Here is a 25,419-nt window from a genome sequence, read left to right as displayed (position 1 = left end):
AAAAGAAAAATCATGCAATCATGGTTTGTATAGTCATGATGATTGGTTAAATGGAAAAAATAAACACTCATTATATATGAAAGTACAGTACAGATTCCTTTCTCACGTAATTGAAGTACTTGCAACAGTACAGTTCAACTGAGCTTCTATCTAAACAATGCACATGCTGCAGATTAAATTAGGATCATGGCTCTTCCAGCAATACATGGCATGAAAAGTCCTCTTAAACTAAAGCCCAATGCAAAATTAAAAACTAACATTTCAGAATTCTTAGCACCCATGTTATTAGAACTCTTAGAACTTCTAAAAGGTCCTACAAACTTCAAGTTTTCTGGATTTTTGTTTGACTTAATTTTGAGTCTAAGAGGCAAACTTTGAAATCAACAACCATAGTATCAACAACCAGAAAGGGGGCGGGGCGGGGGGGGGGGGGGGGGGGGGGGCGGGAAGCCACCAACCCCAAAAAACACCAAAACCTACAGCTGTGCCTTCAAAAGCAGGAACATTTCACCATAGGACTCTGCAAATCTGCTCGACTAATCTGTCTTCAGGAGCACGGATGGATCTCTAGAGAGGGCTCCAGAAAGGTTCTAACTGCAGGTTATCAGAACGGTTGAGAAAGCTCTGACTACAACACAGTTTGAACTACTTTTCTGTAAGTTTTTCATGCCAAAAAATAGAAAAAATGCAGTACATCAGCACTTTGTTAGAACCCTCTTTCACTGTGGCTCTGTAATATCAACTGTTCAGTGAGTCAAAAGTGTACTAGTAGTATTTGTCCCTGTATCCATTACACTCACTCAATATGTAACATACTTGCTCTGTCCCTTGAATACAGTTATCCCACATTAATGACTTAAAAAATAATTTGCTTTCCCAGAAGTACAGAAATCAGTGTATGCATATGCCACCTATATGAAACTCCATTAAACCTAAACTACATTTGTATTTTATACATACATATATATACTCACCCTTACATTGTACTAAGGCAGTACGTAGTGACCAAAGTGAGTGATACTCCATGCTCTCAAGCATAAACAAATCCAATGCTTTTTAATCTCTATTGAGATTCAGAAATTACCTTCTGTTTCTGTTCATTTTCATAAGGTTGCAAGTAATTCTAACATATTCAGACTTCGTTTGCCTGATTCTCTACCCTACAAACCAGGCATAAAACTTCAAACTACTAACATAGTTTCATCTCTGCCAATATATCGATACTTGCAAGCCTATATTATCATACATCTTAAAATTAGACCTATGTCTTATCAGTTAATTTCAGCCACAGACAAGTCTGGGTAACTGACTCATGGAACCATTCTGACATACTCCAATTCCATTAACAATGTCTCATTCATTCTGATGCAGATGGAATTGCATCACTTCGTAAGATGGCTTTCTCCCCACCCCACCCCTTTTTTTTTTTCTTTTTTTTAAGCTCATTTATAGGTTTTAGGGTTTTTAGCATTACGTTACTCAAAAACAATTTCCAGCCTCAATTCAAAAATATAAAAGCTATACTTATTGCATGGAAACAGAAATCCCGTAAGAACCAGATGCAGTACTTCCGTATCACAAATCTCCTCTATTACTGCAATGTGCAAAGAACTACCTCAAGGTGATGCAAGCAGAGTATTCCCGTGTGTGAGGAGACATGATGAAACTTAAAAGTTTCCACGCTACAACTGAAGATGGTTAATTATTTTACCAATGCCAATTCACTGCAACATTTCACAGTCCCTTGACTGCAAAGACCCTGAAAGAACTGTTACTGCTTTAATCCTTGCAACTACATAGAGATTTCATAGCTGGCATTTCAGGAAAGCTTGATAAGGTTAAATAAAATCCTCATGAATATTTGTTTAATACAATACTTTAAAAATGTTTGTGTATACACATACATGTATTGCCAGTATTCTTCTGTTCATACATTTCATACACAGACACACAAAATAATGAAAAAGCACATGGAACAAGGCTACACACACATATCATCTGGTGTTAGTGCCGGCTGAACCAGTTCTCATATTCTCTTCCAGCCATTCATTCGTTGCCATCATCGTACCACTCCCTCAGATAATGCTTGTAATGCTCAGGTATGTTCATAGAGCTTTTAGGGCTGAACCAGAGTAGAGAACTAGTCCACATGATAATACTGTTAATTTCCTGGTTAAATTGTTTTTATTCTAAACACATTTACTGTGCCATCTCACAAGGTGACCAAACAACCTTAAAATTTTTCTTCAGCTGACCTGAGGGGATGGGCTGGATAGTAACAAGAAGTCACAAGAAATTAAAGTTGCTTAAGTCAGCATTTCAGCCAAAAGAATCACACAGAGAACTGCGCTCTAACACAACAGTTATCTAGCAGTGCTCTTCAGAGATGGCGATCAACAGATCTCCATTTTGAAAAGGCAGCAGAAAAGATCTCTCAAGCACTTGCAGAATGCAGACATGGAGGAATAAACAGCAATTGTCCAAGTTGAAGCCAACAGAGACACAAAATACCATTAAGGGCAGCATTTGGCCATTTCTACAAAAATGCAAGCCAATTTTTATGTGTAAAGTAAGCTCACATTTGCCCCCTGACGGAAATAGAGCATATACATTTATAGATAGAAATATACACAAAGATAACTGTGCTATAGTTACACTTGCTATCAACATGCACCCTGTGAATTGCTAAAAATATACTAATGTAAAATATAACATATGTATGAGTTTTCCACAGCTGGTGTATTTTACTGGAAGAAATTGAGTAATATTACCCTTCCAACAAAATCTGTTCTGGTTTGCAATTAGAGTTATTTAAGGAACACATTAAAACCACATTTGATCAAAAAACAAAGCTGTGGAGACAAACAGTTAAACAAACTCGTTTAAACATGCCTTAGCATTACCATATACCAAATTAAACTGAGCTAATACTCAAAAGAACTTACTAAATATCTAACACATAACTGAAATGTATTATACATACTGAATTTATTCTTTGTTTTCCCAAATAAATGCTACCCTAACTCAGACAAGTAACTACAGTGCCCTATTTACATGTGCAATATCAAAATAAAAAACCTTGTGTTATTCATTCTATGTAAGTAACTCAACTTTAAGGTAACCCTAAGAGGTAACCATAGGAAAAACACATCCAATATGAAGCTTTCAGAAAGACAGTATGCACGTGGTTTTTGTATCAATTCACAGTCCGCATGCTTGCTAAATCATCATCAACAGACTCAACATTTTATCATCCTATTTTACGGTATTTTTTTCCCACTAGAGAATATACAGGCCTTATAAAAACAATGTGCTAATAATTCAAGCTCTAAAAATACATCAAGTGCTCTTAATATACATTCCTAATTGTTTCTAAAAAGCTTCCTAAGGAAGTAAAAGATCAGCCATGAAATGTCTGAAATGCTAGCAAAATCAAAGGTAAACAGAGAAAAGGCTCTTCTTAAAGCATGTTTTTCAAACTAAAACATTAAAAGCAAATAGCCATGGATTTTTATTTGAAGAGAAATTAAAATTGTAATTGAAATGTATCAACATGCAAAATACTAAGTAAGCAAAAATATGCCGATCTGATAAATGCTCTTAAAATAACAGAACAAGTATTAAAAAAACCTGCATAAACAAGATTACAACGAAATCTGAAGAACCTCACAAAAAAGAAAATCAAAATATTTCAAATAATTGTTTTGAAATCCTCAATACAAGAAAAAAGGGCTACAAAAAGTGTCACACAATGTTTTGGAACATACCCGCCTTCTACAGAACCTATGAGGCGATCCTCCCTTAGCAACGGATAACACAAAAAATGAGAAGAGAATCATCGACTTACTCAAAATGTTAGCTATTCACTTATATTTTACAGATGTCGCTGATTTTGTTTTCAACAAACGTATAGGGTTCTACGTAAGTAGTTCAGACAGTCAGAAACTGTAATTAAACTAGAATTTATTTCAAAATTGCAAAGCAGTCGTATTTCTTCAAGACAGCTCACTAATAACATTTTGACAAAATCAGTATATAATCTATCAAAAAAGTTGCAAGCACGCATTCCAAATTTACACAAAGAATTAAAAAAAGTGTTTTTATTATACAGCCTATTCAGCATAATAACAGATAGCATTTTTAGTCCTATAGAGGTTCTTAAAAGAACTGTAAATCTATAAAGCTTGTTTAGGGCTTGTTTAAGTTACCAGTTTTTAAAGGCTACATGCACACCATACCACGTAGTAGATCGAAGGCTAAGTTATGCATCAAACTACTTTTCAAAATTGAAAGTTTTCACAATTATAACTGGGATTTTCACCTTCTTTAAATCTATTCCAATGTTTCTGAATTCGGCTTCTGTAAAAACTTAACTAAATACATGATAATAAAGAGTTTACCTTACACAGGCATCAGTAACAGAGACTAAAGAACAGTAATTTTCGCTGTAACTATTTCTTGTAACACCAACCGTAATCACTGTGTGTTGTGATTACAGTGCTGTGCACATTACAGTTATTTGCTCCACTTTTCTTAATTCTTTAGTAATATATTAAAATTTGTGTATAAAAGAGCTATTCAACTTCTAACATCTGCAGTAAAAACCTAAAAATTACACATTTAAACAGAAAGTAGCAAGGAACCACTTAATTTACTACAAACTAGATTTTCACTTTAGTAGATCAGAAGTTGTAAGTATAAAATGCCTTACCCTTTGTTCCAGAGCCGACTGAGTCTGTTGTCTTAAAAGAGTTTTAAACGGCCCCCCTTCTTTTCCAGCACTCCCACTGCCCATTCCTGAAGAGTATCAGTACAAATGACATTCAAAGAAACATATTATAATTTGTAATCAAACTTTGATTTAAAAATATATAAAATAGTCATTGAAAACAGTCAAATTATTCCCATAATTCTAATTCTCAGGGAAAAAAATGCTGAGCATCACAGTTTAATTGGCGGGGGGGAGTTGTTTTGGGGTTTGGTTTTCACATGACTAGTGGTGTTCTTTTAGCATTTGGACACCAAAAAAAATTAAGATCTTTTTCTGCTATCAACCTGAAATAAAATTTAAAAAACCCTTCAACATACAAAGACTTAAAGATCTGTGCTTTTTTCCTAAGACACACAACTTGTGGGTTTTTTTCTTGTTACTATTGTGGAGTTTTGCCTATGGTTTCAATATACATCTACCTCCTCTGCTTTTCACAGGTTTCTACATCATCAGATTTTCAGCCCTTACCAAAAAGGGCTGCAAAATCACCACTAAGTCCACACTGTTGAATGATGATTCTCTGACAGATTACTCTAGCCAAGTATCTCTCCCTACTATCATAATTTTTTTAAAAACTAGTAACAATCAGGCTTTCTCAAAGTTTCAGAATAACTAAATCACCTTTCCTAATCACTGGGAAGAGACTATACACATAATTACAGCAGTGAAAAGCAATGCAAATCCTTTGATTTGAGATATAAACTGAAAAAAATTACCGATTAATTTTCTTTAATATCTATGCAATGAAATATTCGCTTATCTGATTCATTCCAAAAAACTAAGGACTACTGCTCAGCATTTAAAACTGCCACACTGATTACTATATTTGCATACGCATAACCTGCAGATTATCTGTAAAATGAAAATAAGAAATAAACTCCAATTTTGCATAATATGGGTAATTTTCTTTCTTTCTTTCTTTCTTTCATATATTTTACTCCCATATATTTTACACCCACCTCCCCAGTACAGGAGCTTTTCTGAAGAGATGGAAAGTTTTAGATACACAAATACCTTCACTATTGAATTAACTGTTATCAAGGAACTGTACTCTTAACTGAGTGTGTCAAGATGCAGGTTATATGTATGACAGAAGGTTATCTGCTCTACGGTTTGAAATCACAAAAGTAAAAAAAATAAACACATACCAAGATTGTGTTTTTCCTAAAGTAAACACAATGCTGGTGAATCAGATTTTCTTGGTAATATTTCATGCCTGAAAACATACTATCATTGGTATTTCTTATATCTAAAACCATTAGTGCTAACTGGACAAAGCAAAAATAAACACCTGAGTTGTACAGGAAATCACAGGATTTTTTTAAAAAAAAAAAAAAGTGTCAGGAGCAGGATGAAATACAAACAGCACAGTGCAAACAGTTATGAATGAAGCCAAGATTATTTTTTTTTACAGAATTTGTAACTAGTTTAACATAACTTGATAGTTTTATCTTCTGATCAAGCATCTAATAAACATGAATGAGATTGTACATATACAAAGTGCAGTTATATGTTTTAACCAGATCTGGAAATAACACCAGACTTAATAATATATGTTAATTCATTCCTAACATTTTCAAGAATTACCAGACTATCATTACCATATAATTAAATATTAAAATAGTATAATTTTTAACAAATATTTTTAGCTGTTCTTGGATAAGGAAACAAAAATAGTATCTGTATAGTCCCATTAAACAAGATTAAATTGCTTTTACTATTTGGCATTGATTCTAAATATCATTGTCAGGGACTATACAATATTTAATACAGACAAACAGCATAAATACTGGACATGAAACAAACTCAAAGAAATACAAACTAATCAAAAGAGTTTCTACAGAAAAAGCAGTAGTATCAACTATTTAAATCTGTGAAATAATGCATGTCAGTGAAATGGAAAAGGAGGCAGTACAAATAAAAAGTTTGTACAGGCTTTGTTAAAAAGATTAAAAAGCTAGCCACCTGATAGTCATTATTTCAATAAATTATGAATGAATTAATGAGCAAGTGCTTGTTCCATGCAAAATATAGGAACAACTGAAAGCAATAAGGGGGGGTAAAACCCCCAGAATTTTAGTCCAATTACCAAAGGAAGCTTTGCAAGGGTAAAGGATAAAGTTCTGCAGCATAAACTACATATGTTTCAAATCCTTAAGAATCCCTGAAGCTGTTTAACGTTTCTGGGGCAGAGGTGAAAGATGGTATGAATAGTCATGTAGCCAGCAGTTTTCAGAGGCTAACTGAACAAAAACAAAAGGTTATAGAAGGCTGTGTGTTAAATGCCCCTATATTAAGTAACAACAACATTTTCTTAAAAGTTTAATTAAAGGCCAGAATAGATTGATCCTACCAGAAGCAGCCAGAAGCAGCTCTTCAGTGAAAGAAACACTTTTCCTCAGAACAACTGGGCTGACATGGCTAGAGTGTAGAGGGTTAAGGCTAGACCCCGAGAGGAGGAGACAGGACTTTTTAAGATGTGGGGAATCACAAGAGAGTGTAGGGGAGCTGGGAAACAGGAAAATCCTAGGTCCCTGTGGGGAAGGTGCTGTGGAGGAAAGTAATAGAGACAAAGAGATGTAGATTCAGAAGATGACTAAAGAAACAGACGGAAGAAATCAAAATGAAGCCTTTTTTTTTTTTTTCTCTCCAAATGAACCAGCACTTACTGCTAAATTATTTCTCAACATACAAAGAAATGGAATGACAATACAGTTCCACAATGTGAATGAGAAGCATATTCTCAAAAATAATGACCTGATTAACTTTAGTTTGAAATTAACTTCTTTAAAAGCCATGGTAATCTAACATTTATTTTAAATTTTCTGCAAAATTTGATAACAAATACTATGGAGTAAAGGCTAAATAACAAAGTCTTCTCACACACTTAATCTGATTGCTTTCATTATTTAGGTACAAAAAGTTATTTTCCAGAGAAGCCATGGATTTGCTTTATGACTCTGAGTTCTAAATCTCGTTGAATTTTAATTTCCCACAAAGAAAAGGAGTTCTGACCTTCTCAATTTCCTCCAAACATATACTATGTCACATCAAAATGTATCACCTGATTAAAATGTCACATTTTTTGTCAGTTTGATATTCTCTTAGTTTGCAGTGGCGTAAATATCACTATTCACAGAAGTCGTCCAATTTCAAACCAAAACAAGCTTTCTCAGCACAGAATAATTTCCCCTTATATTTAGACCAGATACAGATGAGAATGGATAACACAAACACAACTGTATTTTATAAAAGACACTAAGATCCTGATTTGGAGCTACTGAAAACTAGATGCTTAAGCAGATCCAAGTTTCAATCTCCTGTATTTAGTTACTCATATTGTGAAATTGTGGTATCTGCACTCTTTTTCCAGGTTAGTCTCCATCTCAAACATGTGAACACACTAGCTACCTGACTGAGAAAGAGAGGAACAAACTGTACTGCAAAAACATCAGAAAATACTTCATTTCTCACATCAGCCAATCTTGAGTAATGAGTATCTCAAATTTGATGTTTAATGTGTCATGTGAGATGTTTGCATTTCTTTTTTTTTTTTTTTTTTTTTTCAAAACTAGCATCACCAACATTCATACTGAAATATTCCAACACAGTAACAGTCTTAGGAAATGAAAACAGATGGCTAAACATATACAGTGAATTGTTAAAAACAACATACTGAATTTAGTATGTTACGGAAGTATCTTGTGTACATCATCGAATTTTTGGTAAAAGGTAAAACAAATGACTCAAGAGGTACGGTCCTTTTACGCTATTAAAATTCAAAACCTAGTATGTCACATCAAGACACAGAGTTTTTAAATGCAACCAGCAAATCCTCTTTAGACAAGCTTCAGTAGCAGAGTTAAAAGCCGCTAAAAAGACAGTGCTAGCAAGCAAAAGTATGCCCACTATTAACTTTAACACTAAAAAGATAGCTAAAAAGTATCTTTATATACTTGAAAAATGCCTAAAAATAAGAGGTACCAATTACACAATCTGCTTCAGTTCTGAATGAACTGACGACTAAAGACGAGAGGGTCCATTCACCTACAGAACATCACCAGGAACGATATTAAGGTTGCTGCTTTAAAACTTTACAAATTCATAACGAGTTGCCACCTTCATGAATTCAGAACATTTACATCTATAAAGATGACCATGTATGTTACATTTAAATTCTTAATACAACACGATCCTTACCAAGGAAAATCTGACCAAAAGAAACAGGTTTTCAAATATTCAGTAAACCAAACACATGAATTTGTGGTTCTCCCGCATAAAAAGCATCCAGTTATATTTCTAGGTCCTTTAAACAAGGGACCACCACAGGTTATCCACAGAACACTCACCACTTACACAAAAGAACAACAACAACAAAAAAAAAAAGTGTCCTTTTGCTTGTGTTTTTAAAAAGGGCAGAGAAGACAGTACTAAGACATCTTCCTAATTGGGAATATTTTTTAACAGATACCTAGGGAATAAACTAGTTAAAATATTTACTAGAACTGCATTTGAAGGCAACATTTAACTTGTCAGCTTGAAAAAATAATTGCAAGGGGTGCTATCAAGTAAAGCTGAACCAACTACTTCAATATGCGTAAAAGTTTTCTAGATTAGATGGAGACAAGAATGTTCTGAGCTTCAAATACCACAACTTAAAACAGCATTTAAAAGGCAACCAAACTTTTATAAACAATTCTGCAAAATATTTTGCCCTACAGTAGCAAAACTGGTCACAAAATGGAGAATAAACAGATAATAATTCTTTGAGCTGTGCTGACATTACTGACATGATTCTAACCACAGACTGAAAAAAAAGGAGGGAGAAAACAAGTCGAAGAAATAATGATAGACCAATGAAGAAAGAAAAATGCCTTTTTGAAGATGTCTGGAGTATAATTTAATTCACTTTCAAAATGTATAGCCATTTCCATATGCCAAGGAGATAAAAAAAAGACAGCAGCTGCTACATTTCTAGTATTGCATTTGCAAAAAGGAGTTAAAAATCACAGAAAAATGTATACAATATACTTATCGTACAACACATTAGGCTTGAAGACTACATATTAGTAACACTGTCCTTAACGTACCATGGTAAGAAATGCACTCCCATGATTTGTAATATGAAATGGAGGAAATAAGAAAAAGGCAAGTACTTTGGACTCCCTTAATGTGCTAAGATGTTTTATTTTGACTTGAATACAGTTGTGTCACAGATGTCATTTTAACTTTATCTGGAAGAGTGGAAATATAGGCAGGATTTAAATTTTCACCCTAGTGAAACCTCTTCAAGCTTGAGGTGTGATATCTGAAGTCTCCAATTTCCACATCATTTTGATAACTTAAATGCCAAAAAGCAAAAAGGGGTTGAATGAAAATATAAAAAGAGAAACAGAAATAAAAAAAAAAAGTGGGTGGAAGCGCCTTACCAGTTTTGGGTGTCAAACTCAAATCTGTGTCAGAAGAAGAGGACTGTCGACTGTAGGACTTGGAAGGTGAAAAGGAATAGGTTTGGTTTTTCAGAGGGGTGGAGGGTCCTGATGAATGAGTATTGGGATTGGGATCTTCATTGAAGGGAATCCTGCCAGAAGAAGGTGGAAACACATTCAGTAATCCTGTGCCAAAGGACCTGGCTGACAGCAGCATGATCCAAACACCAGGATGGGATTGGGGCAGGGCCAGCAGCTATTCCTTAGGTGCGAGACTGGGGATGAGGCCAGCGGCAAAGAAATGCTGTTTTACCCATTCAGCATTCTACAGATAGATGCTGATAATCTACAATGAAACAATTAAGCCAAATGAAAGGCATGAGATGTGACAAAAAAATTATATATATGCAAAATAAGAAATTGAAAACCGTTTATGGCTTAAAAATCTGGTCAAATACACAATGCTTTGAGTTAGTTTAATAAAGAAAAAATGATTTCAAATTATATTTGTGTTTATACATATTCGTACATTTATGTATATACACACATATGCATTTTAAGAAAAAAAAAAAAATGTTTCCTTATCCTATAGCATCAGCAGCATGCCACAGCTAAAAACAGAGCAAAGAGGAGAATCTTTACGGGAACAACTATATTGACAAACAGTTCACTTATGCACAGATTGACTTACCTGATATCTAAAACCATCTCTTCCACAAATGGCACATAACCTTCCTACAACCACTTTAAAACCTAAATACCATATCTGAATTATTCTTGAAAGCAATTATGAACTCCAATCAAAACATTATTTCCTCCAATAACTGTAAAATAATGAATGTTCCCCAGATATATCAACTTATTTTTAATTTCGTAGGAAGTAACCATGTTAAAAAGAAATGAAGAGTGTGGCTTTGTGGAAGAGACTGATGCATTTTCAAGAAACTATTGCCTTTATTTCAGCAGCTGCACACAGGGTAGTTCTTCACTGACAACAGGTGTCTCCATGAGAAAATGAGGAGAAAAGATGGGTGGTACCTGCCTACACTGCCTGCCTGCCTGCACTTTGCGACCACTGTGCCTGTGGCCTGCCTCTCCCCAGCTCTTGAGTCTGAGCAGTCTCGTACCAGTGTAGATGAGAGTGGGAACAGACACAGAGAAGTTCTGAGTAAGTCGTGAGCCAGTAGCAGTGTGAATTGGGCTGTTGTGAGTCGAGCGGCATCCATGGCTTGGCGGATGAACCAGCGGAGACCTGAGAGAATTTGCAGCCAAGGTGGAAGAAAAGAAAACAATACATACAAACAGGTTGCAAAGTTATGTTATAAATTATTTCAGGGAAGTTTAGCTAGAGGAGATCTCTTACTTTAAGCAGACTCTAAGAATTTAAATTCCTAGCATGCAAGAGTCCAGATGAAATAAAAAGAGAGAAAGGAACGGCTTAAGTACTAGCTCATGAACGTGAATCTTTGGCAACAGGGCATCAAGTTAGTAAAGCCAAGAGTAAGAAGTATTAGATGATTTGAGAAACATTCCCATTTTTTGCACTGAGGGACAATGATTCTGACAATATCCACCACCAAGCTGAACATGGATTACTTGGGGGGTGGAATTTCAACATTTTGCTCAGAGTGAAAGCTACTGATTTATTTAGGAATGCCTTTTAAATTAGTAGTTACCAGGTCCACCTCTGGTTTTTCTTTTTTAAATCACCACTGTTATTTTATGCTGCATTGTATCCAAAAGCTCTTTTGATGGCAATTTTTTTAAATTAAGACAAGTAAACAAGCTATGATATGAAATAGAAACCAGTAATTTTGAGAAGTCAGAGCATATTGATGCCTACATGACAAAAATACCCAATTACTATTGTAATGACAAAACAGTTTAAGTTAATGAAAATGGCTAATTCAAGTAATACCTCTGGAAACACAGCATTAGTAGTATGCTTTTTGGTGTTTTTTTCCTTCCAGAAATTGGATTGCTCTACCAAACAGAAAAATTTATCCAAGCAACAAAGTAGTAACAATTCAAAGACAACTGCAAGTATTTTTCTATTTGTACAAACATTAAAAAATTGCATTTTTAATGTGTTTGGTGCTGCAGTAAATATAACTAAAGATCAAGAAATTCTACCTCTCATCATAAAATGTTTTCTCTGCAAGTACACTGTTCAACTACCTGTTTTGCAATAGCCCTACTTATTCTGCAACAGAAAAAAAGCAAATCACCAAAAAAAAAAAAAAAAAAGACTACTTCAGGGTCATTCTCTAAATGACTGACAAAATGTATCTTCTCTTATATGCTCAGCAGAAACGCTCAAACTTGATTGTACTGAACTTGGAAAATCTTGAACAGAAAGTATATCATAAAAAGCCCTCAAAAATATTTATTGTACAAACACAAGAGTCAAAGCAGAACTAATTATTAGTTAGGAAACTGGTGGATCACAACCCAAGGATACATAATACCGTTGCTACAGAAATTCAAAAAAGCCATATTAAGTAAGGATTACCGCTCCAGCTTCTAAAGAAATAACCTAAGTAAACCAACCTAAAACATTTCAAAACTGTGGAATATAAACTGAGTTGCAGACAAATAAAACTACAAAAGAAAAACAAATTCTGGGGAAAAAAATAAATAACACTGATTATGTAAAACTGAATGAATACGAAAAGAGAGATGAAACTCATTTCCCTACAAACTCGTAATTCATACTTACTCCTTCATTTCTTTGGATGGGGAGTTACATGCAGGTAAAAACGCTGATGTGTTACTTAATTTATCCAACGTGCAGGCTGTTCCTATGGCTCGCACTACTAGTCCAGACTCTCCCTCCAAATCAAAACACTGCAAATAACCAACAACAGCATTTCCTCTCATTTCAAGCACCTTCAAGCCAATCTTCCTTTGTAGTTCACCTAAAAAACAGAGGGTAAAGAGCTCATAATTGTAGTGAACTTTCCCTATGCTCTTTTGTGGTCTTCAGCCTTTGTTTTTGGAAATGCCAACCACATCAGTAAAACAGTTTAATAGATCCAAATTTTACAATATTATGCCAAGCAGCTGGTCACAATCTCTGTCTCCTGTAACACAGTGTGATATTCGTAATTTGCACAGCTTTTTTTCCTTTTTACTCCAAATCTATCTGATTGCCAAAACAACATGTTATTTCAGAAATGTTTTTCTCAGGTGTTTTTTTTTTCATTAGGTTTTCCCTTTTTTAATTGGCGGCAGCGGTGGGGGGGCAGATATGGTCAAGGTGTGTGCTGGAACACATGTCAAGTTTCTAAATACTCCTTCACCCAGTTCAGAACAATGCAACATCTTTGAAATCCACGTGGATAAGCACCTATAATTTTTTTATTTACAAATTTACTTAAGCTTGTTTCAACCTCATTCATACTTCTCACTCTTTTTAAATTAATACTGTTTAATACGGCAGCCTCATCTACAAAATTTAACACCAAATAAACAGAACACCATAACAAATATACCACACAATCGCTGCAAACAAGACCGCCACTTCTTTTGTATTAGCTGCAGACAAAGACTGAAAGACTGTAACTGTAAGACAGTGGTCTGCCATAGATGCTTACTTAGCAGAATGTTTTAAAAAAAGTAAATTCATTGATCTATGTAGTTAGATAGCCTTGGTAATACTAGGTGGGAAATGCCATCTCCCTTCTGATGAAATATTTCCAAAATTCTCCATTAACAAACTGACAAGCCTCACTGTCACAGAAGATAGCACAACAGTCCCAATGTCAATGATGCTATGAAATCAAGTGGAATGAGATTACCACTACTGCTTCCTAGAAGCTTGGTCTTAATATTACCAGAACAGGATCCCACTGCAAAATTCTTAACAGAGGCTGAAATTATGCCTGTACTGGTCTCGAAAAATCTCTAAGATTGAAGTAGAGTACGAAAGTTTCTAGCTGAGTGAAAATTGCTATGGATTTCGTTCAAGCCAAGGTTGAGACTGAATTCTTTTCTTCCATCTATAACGCATAGTAAGTATGACAGAGATCTATGAAACAGCCTGGGTCATTCTCAGAAGCTACAGATTTCTTCAGGATTCTTTAGATGTGGCCAACAGTAACAAAGATGGCAATGTGAGACATGAAACAGTATTGTTATGAGGTCTTTTGAGTTTTTGCCTCTTAACCACTGCCATGAATAAAAATATTAATAAAATGTAGCAGAATACTTGCACATGTGCTACTTTATCCACTTTCACTATTTATGCAAGGCAAGAGATATGCAAACATTAATCCTGTAAACTGACACACCACAGAACCTACATTAAAAACTTCATTAAAAGTGAATTCATGTCAGTTATGACAATATTGGTTTTTTCACATTTTTCCTCAAAATGTGTCGGCTTTCCTAATAAAGACACCAAGTAACATCTCCATTATCTCTCTTACGTTGCCCCACTTACTAAAGATACATGCTTGCAAAAACCAACTCACTTTTTTTCAGTATCTTCCTTAAAATACAGCTGTATCTATAAGAAACCTGACAATATTAAGAGCCCATTAGAGAACTTAAACCACTCCCTATCATTCTAGTGGCTATTTTTCATCATTTCTTTGTATTCCTTAGACTTTCAATATTGTCCACCTCTATCAATTGGCTCGTCTTAGTGTGCAAGTCCTAGAGTAGGGGTGTTTTGTTCTGTTCTGTTGGCACTGACACAGGAGGATCTTAGTTCACAACTGCTGTTCATAAGCATCAGTAATACAAAAAAACAAATGCAAAAAATTATCTGTGAAGATACTTGATACAGTGGAAACATCAACTGATTCTAAGCACTGGTCTCTTCAGTAACTGCAGGTACATCCTGCGGAAGTGAGGCAAGACAATACAGAAGTATGCTTGAGAAGCAATGAACCAATCTTGACTTCAAAAAGATGGGATGAGTAAGATAAGTGTTAATACACACTGTATCTGAGATGGTGTCTATTTGTTCACATACTTCAAAGAGTTCAAAGACGGTGGAGTAGTTTATATTTTAACTGCGTCAAAATTCTAGTAATACTCTTCATATGGGTTAAGAACATCTTTGAGAATGTTCCATAGGTTTCTTTAACCTTGCTAAAAAAACCCAACAAATTAGACAGCAGCATGGCCTCACCACAAAGGAGAAGAAAAAAACAAAACAGTCAGCCATACTGGCCATCAGTAAGGACAACAGAACCTTCAGAAACAGAAGACACTGTGAACTGAAAAATAAACATAATACCAAAAATCATATACAATATTGTCTTAAGCAAGTCACTTGTTTAAATGCTAGTTTTAAAAGCAGCAGTAACCACTACAGTCTACATGTTTAATACCTGACATAAGTGAAATAAGTCTTTGTCTAGCCTCATTCGATGCCCTTGGTGTACGAATTCGGTCTATCCACTGGTATTCTGGGTCTTCATTAACCACAAGCTCTTCCACAAATCCATGAATTATTACTGCTCTGTAACACTTAGGAATAGATGTAGCTGTTAAAAAAAATACAAAAGTGGAAGGCATCAGTCTATGAGCCAAGAATTCCAAAAAACCCCATGAAATTACACATAACAGTTACATGAACAATTCCAGAAAGTAATCCACACTATTTTCTGTAAAATGTGGACATATCCAAGCAGTTTTGTTCTGGGAGACCCTGGAACACCAATAACCGTCCAGTGTATCAGTTACAACATACCATTATGAAACCTTTCCACTTTGTGCTTCTTTAACAGGATATACACCCAAAATAACACAGTGAGTATATACATATGCACTGAAATGCAACTTAGGAAAAGCAGAGAATAACTTATTTGCATTGTTTTGAAATATGAAAAGCAAAAAATTATTAAAAAAACAAACAAACAAACTAAATTTCCTGCATTTACTACTGGCTTCAATGTAATCTCCACTGGCCTTAGACAATGAGCTGGTGAAAGAAGAGAAACTGACAGAATAGGGAAAGAAAGAAAGAAGGGAGGGGAAGTTTTCTGTTCAAATGAATTTTTTTCCTCTACTTACTGCAAAAAAATTTGACTCCACAGGATGACTGCCTGAATCTGTTTAAATCGTTGAAGAGATCTACCTTCACCACCACATTGATCTCCCCGCGTATACCTATTAATAAAAGACATGAAAAATGAGAAGCTGTATCACAAACAAATACAAAACTAGCCCTATTAATTATTGCCTATTATTAGTAATCAATGCACTTTCTACTACCCATGAGTTAGTTTTTCTGCAAAGAATGTACTATAACCCTGCTAGAGCCACTCGGATCAACTGGCAGTTCACCTGTTAATTCTAGCCTAGGCCAGAGGAGCAGGAAGATACTTCCTTGCCTCTCAGGTCTGCTGCAGAGACACTGTCTCAGAGGAATTTTCTAGTTCAGCCTTTGAGGCTGAAGCTATGCAAGCAACAGTCCTCAAATACCTGCTGCACTGAACAGGGTTTCAGACGTAAGACAGGATTGGGAAAAAGAGAAGCCATTAGCCGCCTGATACTGCAGTGGCCTCTGCTGCAGTCTCTCTGCTCCTTTGCCCTGTACCATCAGTGCAGGAAGGGTATAAAATCAGTATCTAAGTACCATGACTGTCCCAACAGATAAGTGGAAGAAATATTCCCAAACTCACTTGAATACAGATGTCTTGATACTGGAGTCCTGTCCACATCAAAAAGCTCTGACCAACACCAAATAAGATTTTAAATTTTCTCCCTAAAATGTTTTCAAAATCACAGTAAAGCTAGTCTCCAAAGCTGAACCCAATGAGAAAATTTATGGCTCTTTCTAGAACCACAAAGTGGCACAGTAAATGTCTATAAAACACTTTAACTATGAGAAGAAATGTATAAAAAAATAAGGTATTACAGACTTTTTAGACAAAAGTTTAATTTTTGGCCTCAATTAAACCTTACTAATAACGAAGTATTTCCTCAACACAGCCATTTTTTTATTTTTCTACTTCCCTATTCTGAGCTTTTTCTTCTTCTTCCCCATCCAGTAACAAAATCATTTCACATATTACAGGTTCTGACATATTGAGGACTAAAATTCTTGGTAAGTCTGATCTCTAGTATCTTCAGATGCGTTTATCACTTAAATATATGACACTCTAATAAAAACATCAGATCTGTAATTGAGTCTGACATTATTGCAATAGTCAGCTAGATTCTATCTTCCAAAACACAACAGAAAGAAATCTTCAGTTACTATAACAGGAAATGCCTCAGGCCCATATATTTTCTTGGATAATCATGTTGAGGTGCAAAACAAAAGATTTTTTAATAAAAATTTATAAACAACAGTGGGTTTTTTTAGGAAGCACCAATTAATGTTTGCCAAAGATCAAGATAATTAGAATCTACTGCTATAAGCATGAAAACATAAGAATTCTAATTTTAGTTAAATAGAAAAAAAGCTGTGAAATAATAACAGATCTAGAAAATTACAGAAAATCTAACTCTGACATGCAAGTTGTACACATCCTGAGACAAGTATTCCCTAATTTAACTTCAAAAGAAAACATACAATAGAAAGATGGGACTAGAATAAAAGGGTAAGAAAACATGTATTATTTCTCAGAAAAAACACCTTCAGTATAACTGTTTTAAATGTAAAAAAATACTTTTCATCAGTTATGCCGATCTTCTAGTAAATACCATTAATTATTTCCATACAACAATTCATGATTAGCTTTTAACACAGTTAGATCATTTAATGCATACTGGATACTGAACAAGGGTGGTAATGACAACCACACAGATGTTCTGCAGTAAGGTACGCAAGCAGCAAGCTAATTCCTGTAAACTAACCTCGACCTTCTGGGACCAAAGCTGTGTTTCATTAAAATCAAAGGCAAAAATATCATTAACTTCATTTTCTCATACCTTCTGGACATTTGGATGAAATCTACCTAGCACTGACAGTACCTTCCGCAGTGAAAAGGAATTTCATCCTGTATTTTATGTTGAAGATATGTCACACCCTGTCCCTCCATCTCAAATGAAGTTTATCCCAGAACCTAGGAAGGCACATCCCAACTGACTTCAAAAAAAGTATATTCTTTTAGTAAACAGGTGGTAATAAGAACAGTACGTTTGGGTCTTTTTTTTTAATCTAAATTTCACAGTAACTATTTTAAACATCATGTGAAGATTTTTTTCCACTTGTCACAAGCTCTGTGGAAGGCGTTCTGCCAAGCACTAGCCTGAACTACTATGCCAGAAATTTTCTCATGCCAGAAATAAGGAAAAAAACTGCCAGAAAAGCAGCTTCCTAGGTCCCAAGGCTAAAATTATTACAAATTTCTGAAGACAGCTTACAGAAATGAAGATTGTAAGAAGCAGATTACATCTCAAACAACACTGCTTTACTTTTAAATTAGCAAATCTTACCATGGATGGTATCATAAATTGGAAACCATCCTGAAATAACTGTAGCTGCTTCACTATACAGCAAAGGATCAATATCTATGTACACTTTGCCAATGGCATCATTAGCGCTGTAGGTATCATGATCAAGAACGGTGATCTGAAGAGGTTCATCTTGTAGCTCTTCATCATCTACCTAGAAACAAATATTAACATGGAATCTGAGCATTTAAAAAAAATACAGGGACACACTGCTGAAAAACAAATGAAAGAAATAGGAGAGGTAATTATGTACGGTGACCTGACACACATAAATCCATAATTTTGATTTTCTGTATCGAAACAACACATTCACTTATTTTGATTTTACCCTTCACAGACAGGTGAGATTCTGGAAGCAGAGAGTAATCACTGGGAGAAAAACAGAAAAGCAAAATTACAGCGATCACACATTTTAAAATGCTACAATTTGTTTCAAGTCACATTCCCTAGGTTGTCTACCCACCTCCACAATACACACTTTTCACAAAAAAATGAAAATTTAAGATAAAGCATCTCAGAGGACTATTATACTCTAAAGTTACGATTACTGGTGCTCTCACCCTTCCAAACTGCTCAACGGCTTAAAAGAAGACAAGACATTTTATACAACCCACTGTAAAAATTCAGTAATTTCAGACATGCACTTTCATAAATAAATGCAATAACTATTTAAGATGTACATAGATAGACATCTACAATTTCTTTGTGTTGAACATTACAAACCAAGAATCCGGTTTGCTAAATGCAATGGGATGACTCCTGAAAGTGTTTGCAGAATTATAACATGTGATCTTGCAAAAACATCAAAGTACACACACACGCACACACTTACGATGTCTTAAGCAGTTAGTGTGTTTCCACTCTTTGAAATGTGGAATTTCTTTTTTTTTTTTTCCCCCCCAATGTTGTTGTTTGGCTCTTTTCTTTCCCAAATCCATTTTTCCATGCAAAAAAATAAAATTTTGAGAGTTCTGTTATTGTCAAAAAAACTCCTTCTGTATGAACAGAGTTAACTGTCCACGCAGATCAACTCCTCCCCCTCCCCAAAAAAAACAACCCCTGGAACTGAAAGATAAAAAAAAAGAAAACCAACTGAACTTCAACACCACAGTACTACTTTCTAAATCAACATGGATTTCTGATTAGGAGATGCTCATAATCAAGCGTTCCGTGTTAATATTCTGCCCAGCCTTACTATTCGCTTTAAAATATTTCTAACATTACCAGCTATTACATCACTCATTAAAGGTACATGTATTTACAATGATGTTTACATTGTGATATTATCTTAGAACACTATAAACAAACCACTACTAAATATTCCAATGTTTTAACAATTAATTCATTCTGAACATCATTACATACTTCTTTTTTAAGTAAAAAAAAAAGCTGTAGTAACAAAACCAAAAGAAAAATGAGGTACTTGTTCAGGGCAAAATGTCAAAGGACAACACTGAATTGGATCCTAGAAAGCAGTAAGTAATTACAGGAAAATGCTGAGTGCCCTCATTATTACATAAGGAAATGGAAAAGAAATTGTCCAATAATTGCTGTCCAAGCTCTTTATTTTGTAATTTTCTCATAGGAATTCTCCATTTTCTTCATCAAGTGCATTGTTTTTGCAACCCAAAATAACATTTCAAATATCTATTAACTTTCTTACTCAAAATTAACCCATTAAAAATATATTAGCATACCCATACTGATATCTGAAAGCCTAATCCATAATGCTGTTTTCCCCCCACTTCCACCTGTTTTGTCTTTTTTAGTATTACCCAGATTAACACTGGAGTTGGATCCAATCTGGCAAGCTTTTATCTTTACAAACAGTTCTAAAAAGCCAATGAGACACCTTTAGCAAACAAGGTCTTACTGTATACAGGTTTGCTGAAAAGGCTTCATGTGTATTTAAAGAGAAATACACTTCACTCCTCAAAACTTATTTTCTGCCTGAAATGAAATTATTTCATTAAGGGCATCTAAATCAGAGCATCTATATGGATACAGGCAAACTCTTGAAAAATACTTACTTCAAATTTAAACCACTCAGAATTCCACTGAGGATTAAGTGATTTGGGATACACATCTGTCTTAAATGTTGTATTTCCAAACTTTACCTAAAAATACAAGCATTCAACTATTAATAACAAATATGAATAAAGAAATCTAGAAAATAATTAAATCTACACATGCCAAAAATTTCAAATACGTATTTCAATAGTATCAACAAGTCTTTTTCACTGAGTGGCTTTGTTAATCGATTCACATATATCAGTAAGTAACTTCCCATGTATCAACACCACTTCCAATAAACCTCTCCCACTATTAAAATCGTTTCTTTTCCTTTTCAATCAGATGAGAGTAAAAATATCACTTATATTGGCTATTCAAAGTCACCTGGTATAACTTCCTTGCCTTCTGTTTAGAAATACTGTAAGCACAAGTATTCTATCTAAATATTGATAGTTTGCCCTATTACTGTTCTCTCTCGAGTTTCTAAATCAGCTATATTGACAATTTATAAAAGAAATATAGAAATAAATGGTAAAGTTAGCAAATTTATTTCTTAAATTTAAGAAATCACCCCAGATATACACCAGAAAATGACTGACACCATCTCCATTAACTGCAATCTTAATACGCTGAACACTTATCAGTAAATTTAGAGCAGCAAGGGGGAAACACCTTACAACTTTCTATTCCTTTCTTAAAATATAAAAAACTCCATAAAGCATACAGGCAAAAAGGTCAGAGGGACTACATATATGCATGCATCTACATATATCCTTATATCCTCCAGTTACTGAAGATTAAATATTCTCCATACTTCTACTGATTAACACACCGTCAACCACATAATAGCCTATTTCAGGAATTTCCATCTGGTCTTCATAGCAGTCTATTTCAGGACAACCCCATTTGTGGTTTGTTTGTTCTTTTGGTTTTGTTTGTTTTTTTATAAAGTGAAATTGAATTTTTGTGATGCTCCATATATCAAGAAACCATGCTGCGCAATGCAAGAGCCTTTATTTCACTGCAGCTTTTATTCCAAACCATTTACAAACACTTGTAGTTCTCTGAATGTTGCCTCTCAAAATGATTAGTACTTCAACTAATAGCAAGTATCTGATGGTACTTACAAATACGCAGTGTTTTTGAATTCATTCAAGATGAATGAAGACAATAAAGAGTGTGCTGATATTGAGGAAACACTGCAGTTAAAGATAACTGTGCCTTCTGAATGACATTTTCTTTTTAAAAGTCTAAATGGATTTTAGAGACTAAATTTAGGCTTACCTTTTGAAAACTGTATAGCAATTTTAAAACACTTTTGCTCAAGAAAGTATAAACATTTTATACATTTCAGTAATATGGTGATTACTTTGCACAGGTGCATAGTGCAACTCTAAAGAGATTCTGCACTTGCTTAAGTACACTCAATTAATTGAAAAAGCCTAAAGCACTGCAAAACTGGACTACGAGTTCCCACTGAGCTCTGTATATACAACCATAGTACCTCAGTTAAGAGAACTCTTTACAGCATTTGTGACCAAAGAAAGAAAAAGAAAAAAACGGTGGGGTCTCCTATTTGATTCAATGAACAGTAATCTTTTTTGAAGAGAAGTTACTCCAAAATAAGCTTAAAAGTTAAAAGCCAGAGTGGTATGAAAACACAGGATTAAGCAATCTTACTGTAAAAAATACATCTACCTATCAAAAGGTGGAGGCAGCCTATGTGCATACAGAAAACTAACAGCACTGCCACTCAGAATGTGTTGTCATCACACAAAGCAGTATAATAAACTTGACACGAGTTTCAACTGAGCTACCTTATATACCAGAAGCTGCCAAGATGGAACAGCCCAGAGCTCCACCCAACCTATTTTTACATGTTATCTGGGGAGTAAATTAGTTCCCCTGGAGCCCCAGGCAGCTATAACTGAACTTCAGTAGCCAAGCTAGTTCATTAAAGCTAGTAGAGATAATCAAGCACTACGCTGCTGTCCGCTGTACAAATTTAGAAGCACAATTACAGAAAAAAATGTGTTAATTTGCTCCAGATCACACATGCTGGCTATGTCCAAGTCATGCATAACCTGAGCCAAGTAAGAGCTCTAAAGCTTTTCTCATTTTCTTTTCCAATGCCAGATTTATATTAGAACATTTAACAAGGAAATTAAAGGCTACTAATTAAGTAGTACCTTTACATTACTTCTGCTTTTCAATTTTATTTAAGTGAAAACGTTTTGTAAATGTTTTCACCAGTTTTTCACAGAAAATAACTGTTTCAAGCTCAATTTATTTTGAGATAAATCTCACCTGCTGCTTTGCCTACTCCACATGTGGAAAGGGTAGTTCCCAGAGCCTAAATAACAGTCCTGTCTAAATAGCAGGCCCCATCTACACATTTCTTTAGCTTTCTTTGTGCCAAGACATTCATGAAATTGCACATTAACCCAGATAAGCAAACAGATCTTTCTGAAAAAAATTAAGTTTCCCTTTTTTGCTAAGCTAGTCTTTAACTAGATGAATTTCGCAATCTGTTTTGCTACACAGCTTTTCAGGCAGTAGGGCTGGCACATATGGAGCAGCGTTGACAACAACAGACCAACAAGAGATCTGAAAGCATAAGAACAGGCCAAATGAAACTCAAGAGAACTGTATTTCCTATTCCTATTTTTTCTGTCCCCTAGTTGCACACATCAGACTTGTTGTAGGCTGCCTATTAATCAAATTTAGAATTACAAGAGAAGTCTTTATAAATTAAAAACTGATGAAACATTTGAAACCCAACACTGAAATATTAAGTTAAATGACAGTCATTCATGTAATAAAACAGAACTGTGTACTATTTCGGCTCCGTTAAAAGGCATGCGAGAAATACATTTTCACTTTATTACCAATTTACTGTCCCCCTAAGCTATGTGCTTAGTGTCTGTCTTATGTCAGTCGTATATTTTATGCACCAAATGAAGATGACCCCACCAAACAGGACTTACATACCCCAAATCTTTTTTTATACCAGTATTACCAGACTTTTCAATTTATACAGTTCCAGAAAGATGGTCTGTTTTCCTAAATTCCACTATTGTGCCAACCTCAATTACTGTTAGTAGCTGAGCATCTCTTTTGATGCTCAACATTTTTTTGAGCATGCATTTACATAGCACGCCATTTTTAAACACCTCTTTGCTTCTTCTAAGAGTATGATTTCTGAATCTGTTGAACATTTCTGAAAGTCTTTAAGTTATTCATATTGGAAATAATGAATCACAAAAGAGAAGGATCACATCAACTTATTCTACAATCCCTTCCTAAAAAATGCCCTAGATATTGCCTGCTAACTCTAAGACTGTAAAGAAGGGTGAGGTTAGGTACTCTTGGTGCAATTAAGTGATTTAAACAGGCAAATGATATTCAGTATTTGTGCAATAAAGGATCCTCTGAAAATATCATATTTCCAATGCTTTAAATAGGAAAATTAATATTTGCCTTAAAAGTAAAGCCTGTACAAGCACTCTACACTTCATATATTGAGAGATGCTAATGACTTAAACACGCTTTTACCACTTCTCCAGCCTGTTTACAAGACGCCTACCGAATCCTGAGACGGGTTCCATTTGGCTGTCACACCAACAAGGGTCACTCATTAACAACTTCCAGCCAAGGCAGGCTGAGAAAGAACGGAACGCTGCTGAAGTGCCATCCCAGCCCTGGTCGGCTGTCAGCTAAAAGGCCTGGGCGCACCAGCAACTGCTTTATAGACACCCCCGCGCTGCGGGGCCCGGGGCGCTGCCTGCCGTTCCGCAGCCCCCCGGGCGGGGCTGCCCCCCCCCGCCGCAGGGCGCGGCCGAGGAGCCGCCCTCAGGCCGAGGCCGGGGCCGCCAAACGCGCCCCAGGGCGGAGCCGCCGCGGCAGCAGCGTCCCAAGCAGCGCCCCGGCGCTCCGCGGCCGTGACCGCGGCGGCACCTGTCACCGCGGCGAGCCCGGCCAGCACGGGGCGCCCCGCGGCACCCACCCCCTCCCCCGCTCCCGGGGGCGCCGCGGCGGGGCCCGGCAAGTGCCGCAGCCGCGCGGGCGGCGGGCAGGTACGTGGGCCCGCGGCGCGAGCCCGCCCGCCCCCCCCTCCCGCAAACCTCCACAAAGGCGTCGGTCAGGTCACTGGCGCGGTCCATCACCGGCAAATGGCGCCCTGCCACGATTTTGACCTTCAGCTTCCCCGGCATCTTCCTCCGCCTCCCCCCGGCTGCAGGGAGAAAACAACAGCGCGTGTCCCATGGACCGGCACGGCACGGCACGGCACAGATCGGGGGGGGGGGGGGCTGGCGGCGGGGGGCAGCGGACGCGCATGCGCCACGGCGAGCAACGGTCTGCGGCTGCCCGCCCATGCCCGGCGCCGCTGCCCGAACCCGGCGCCGTGACGCAACGCGGCGGGGAGGGAACGGCAGCCGGGCGCATGCGCTGCTTGCTGGGTCGTTACCGTAAGAGGCCGACAGAGCGGGCGGCTCTGTGTCCTCTCCCGCCGGTGGCCAGGCCCGGGGACGCCTCGGCGCGTCACTCGCCCAGGCGGTATCGCCGCGCTCTTACGCCAAGATGGCGCCGCGGGCACGGGGACGCCGGTGGGAGTCGGGCGCCGGCTCCTCCATGGGTTCCGTGCTAGCGCCGTGGTTGCGAGTCCGAGGGAAGTCAGGGCGCTTAAGCGCCGAGTCATCGATGCCCGGGACAGCCGTGGCTACCGCGGGCGGCCCAGGCTGGCCGTGGGACGGGACGGGCTGGGTTGAGGCCGCCTGCAGCCTCTCG

The 25,419-nt window shown here is 36.6% G+C and overlaps 1 protein-coding gene across 1 annotated transcript in view; it reads right to left on the bottom strand.

The window, feature by feature from the left end:
• C2CD5 (C2 calcium dependent domain containing 5) overlaps window positions 1-24,966 on the bottom strand; it is a 67,439-nt gene extending 42,473 nt beyond the window's left edge. The window contains 8 exon segments of the mRNA XM_037387506.1: window positions 4,712-4,797; window positions 10,201-10,352; window positions 12,920-13,118; window positions 15,543-15,698; window positions 16,228-16,323; window positions 18,601-18,772; window positions 20,649-20,735; window positions 24,756-24,966. Coding sequence (XP_037243403.1) covers window positions 4,712-4,797; window positions 10,201-10,352; window positions 12,920-13,118; window positions 15,543-15,698; window positions 16,228-16,323; window positions 18,601-18,772; window positions 20,649-20,735; window positions 24,756-24,845 — 1,038 coding nt within the window. The 5' untranslated portion in view covers window positions 24,846-24,966.
• Window positions 24,967-25,419: the final 453 nt, after the last annotated feature.

The sequence above is a fragment of the Falco rusticolus genome, chromosome 5 (assembly GCF_015220075.1).
Source record: "Falco rusticolus isolate bFalRus1 chromosome 5, bFalRus1.pri, whole genome shotgun sequence".
Classification (NCBI taxonomy): Eukaryota; Metazoa; Chordata; class Aves; order Falconiformes; family Falconidae; genus Falco; species Falco rusticolus.
The sequence above is the reverse complement of the archived record's forward strand: the minus strand, read 5'-3'. Positions and strand labels throughout refer to the sequence as shown.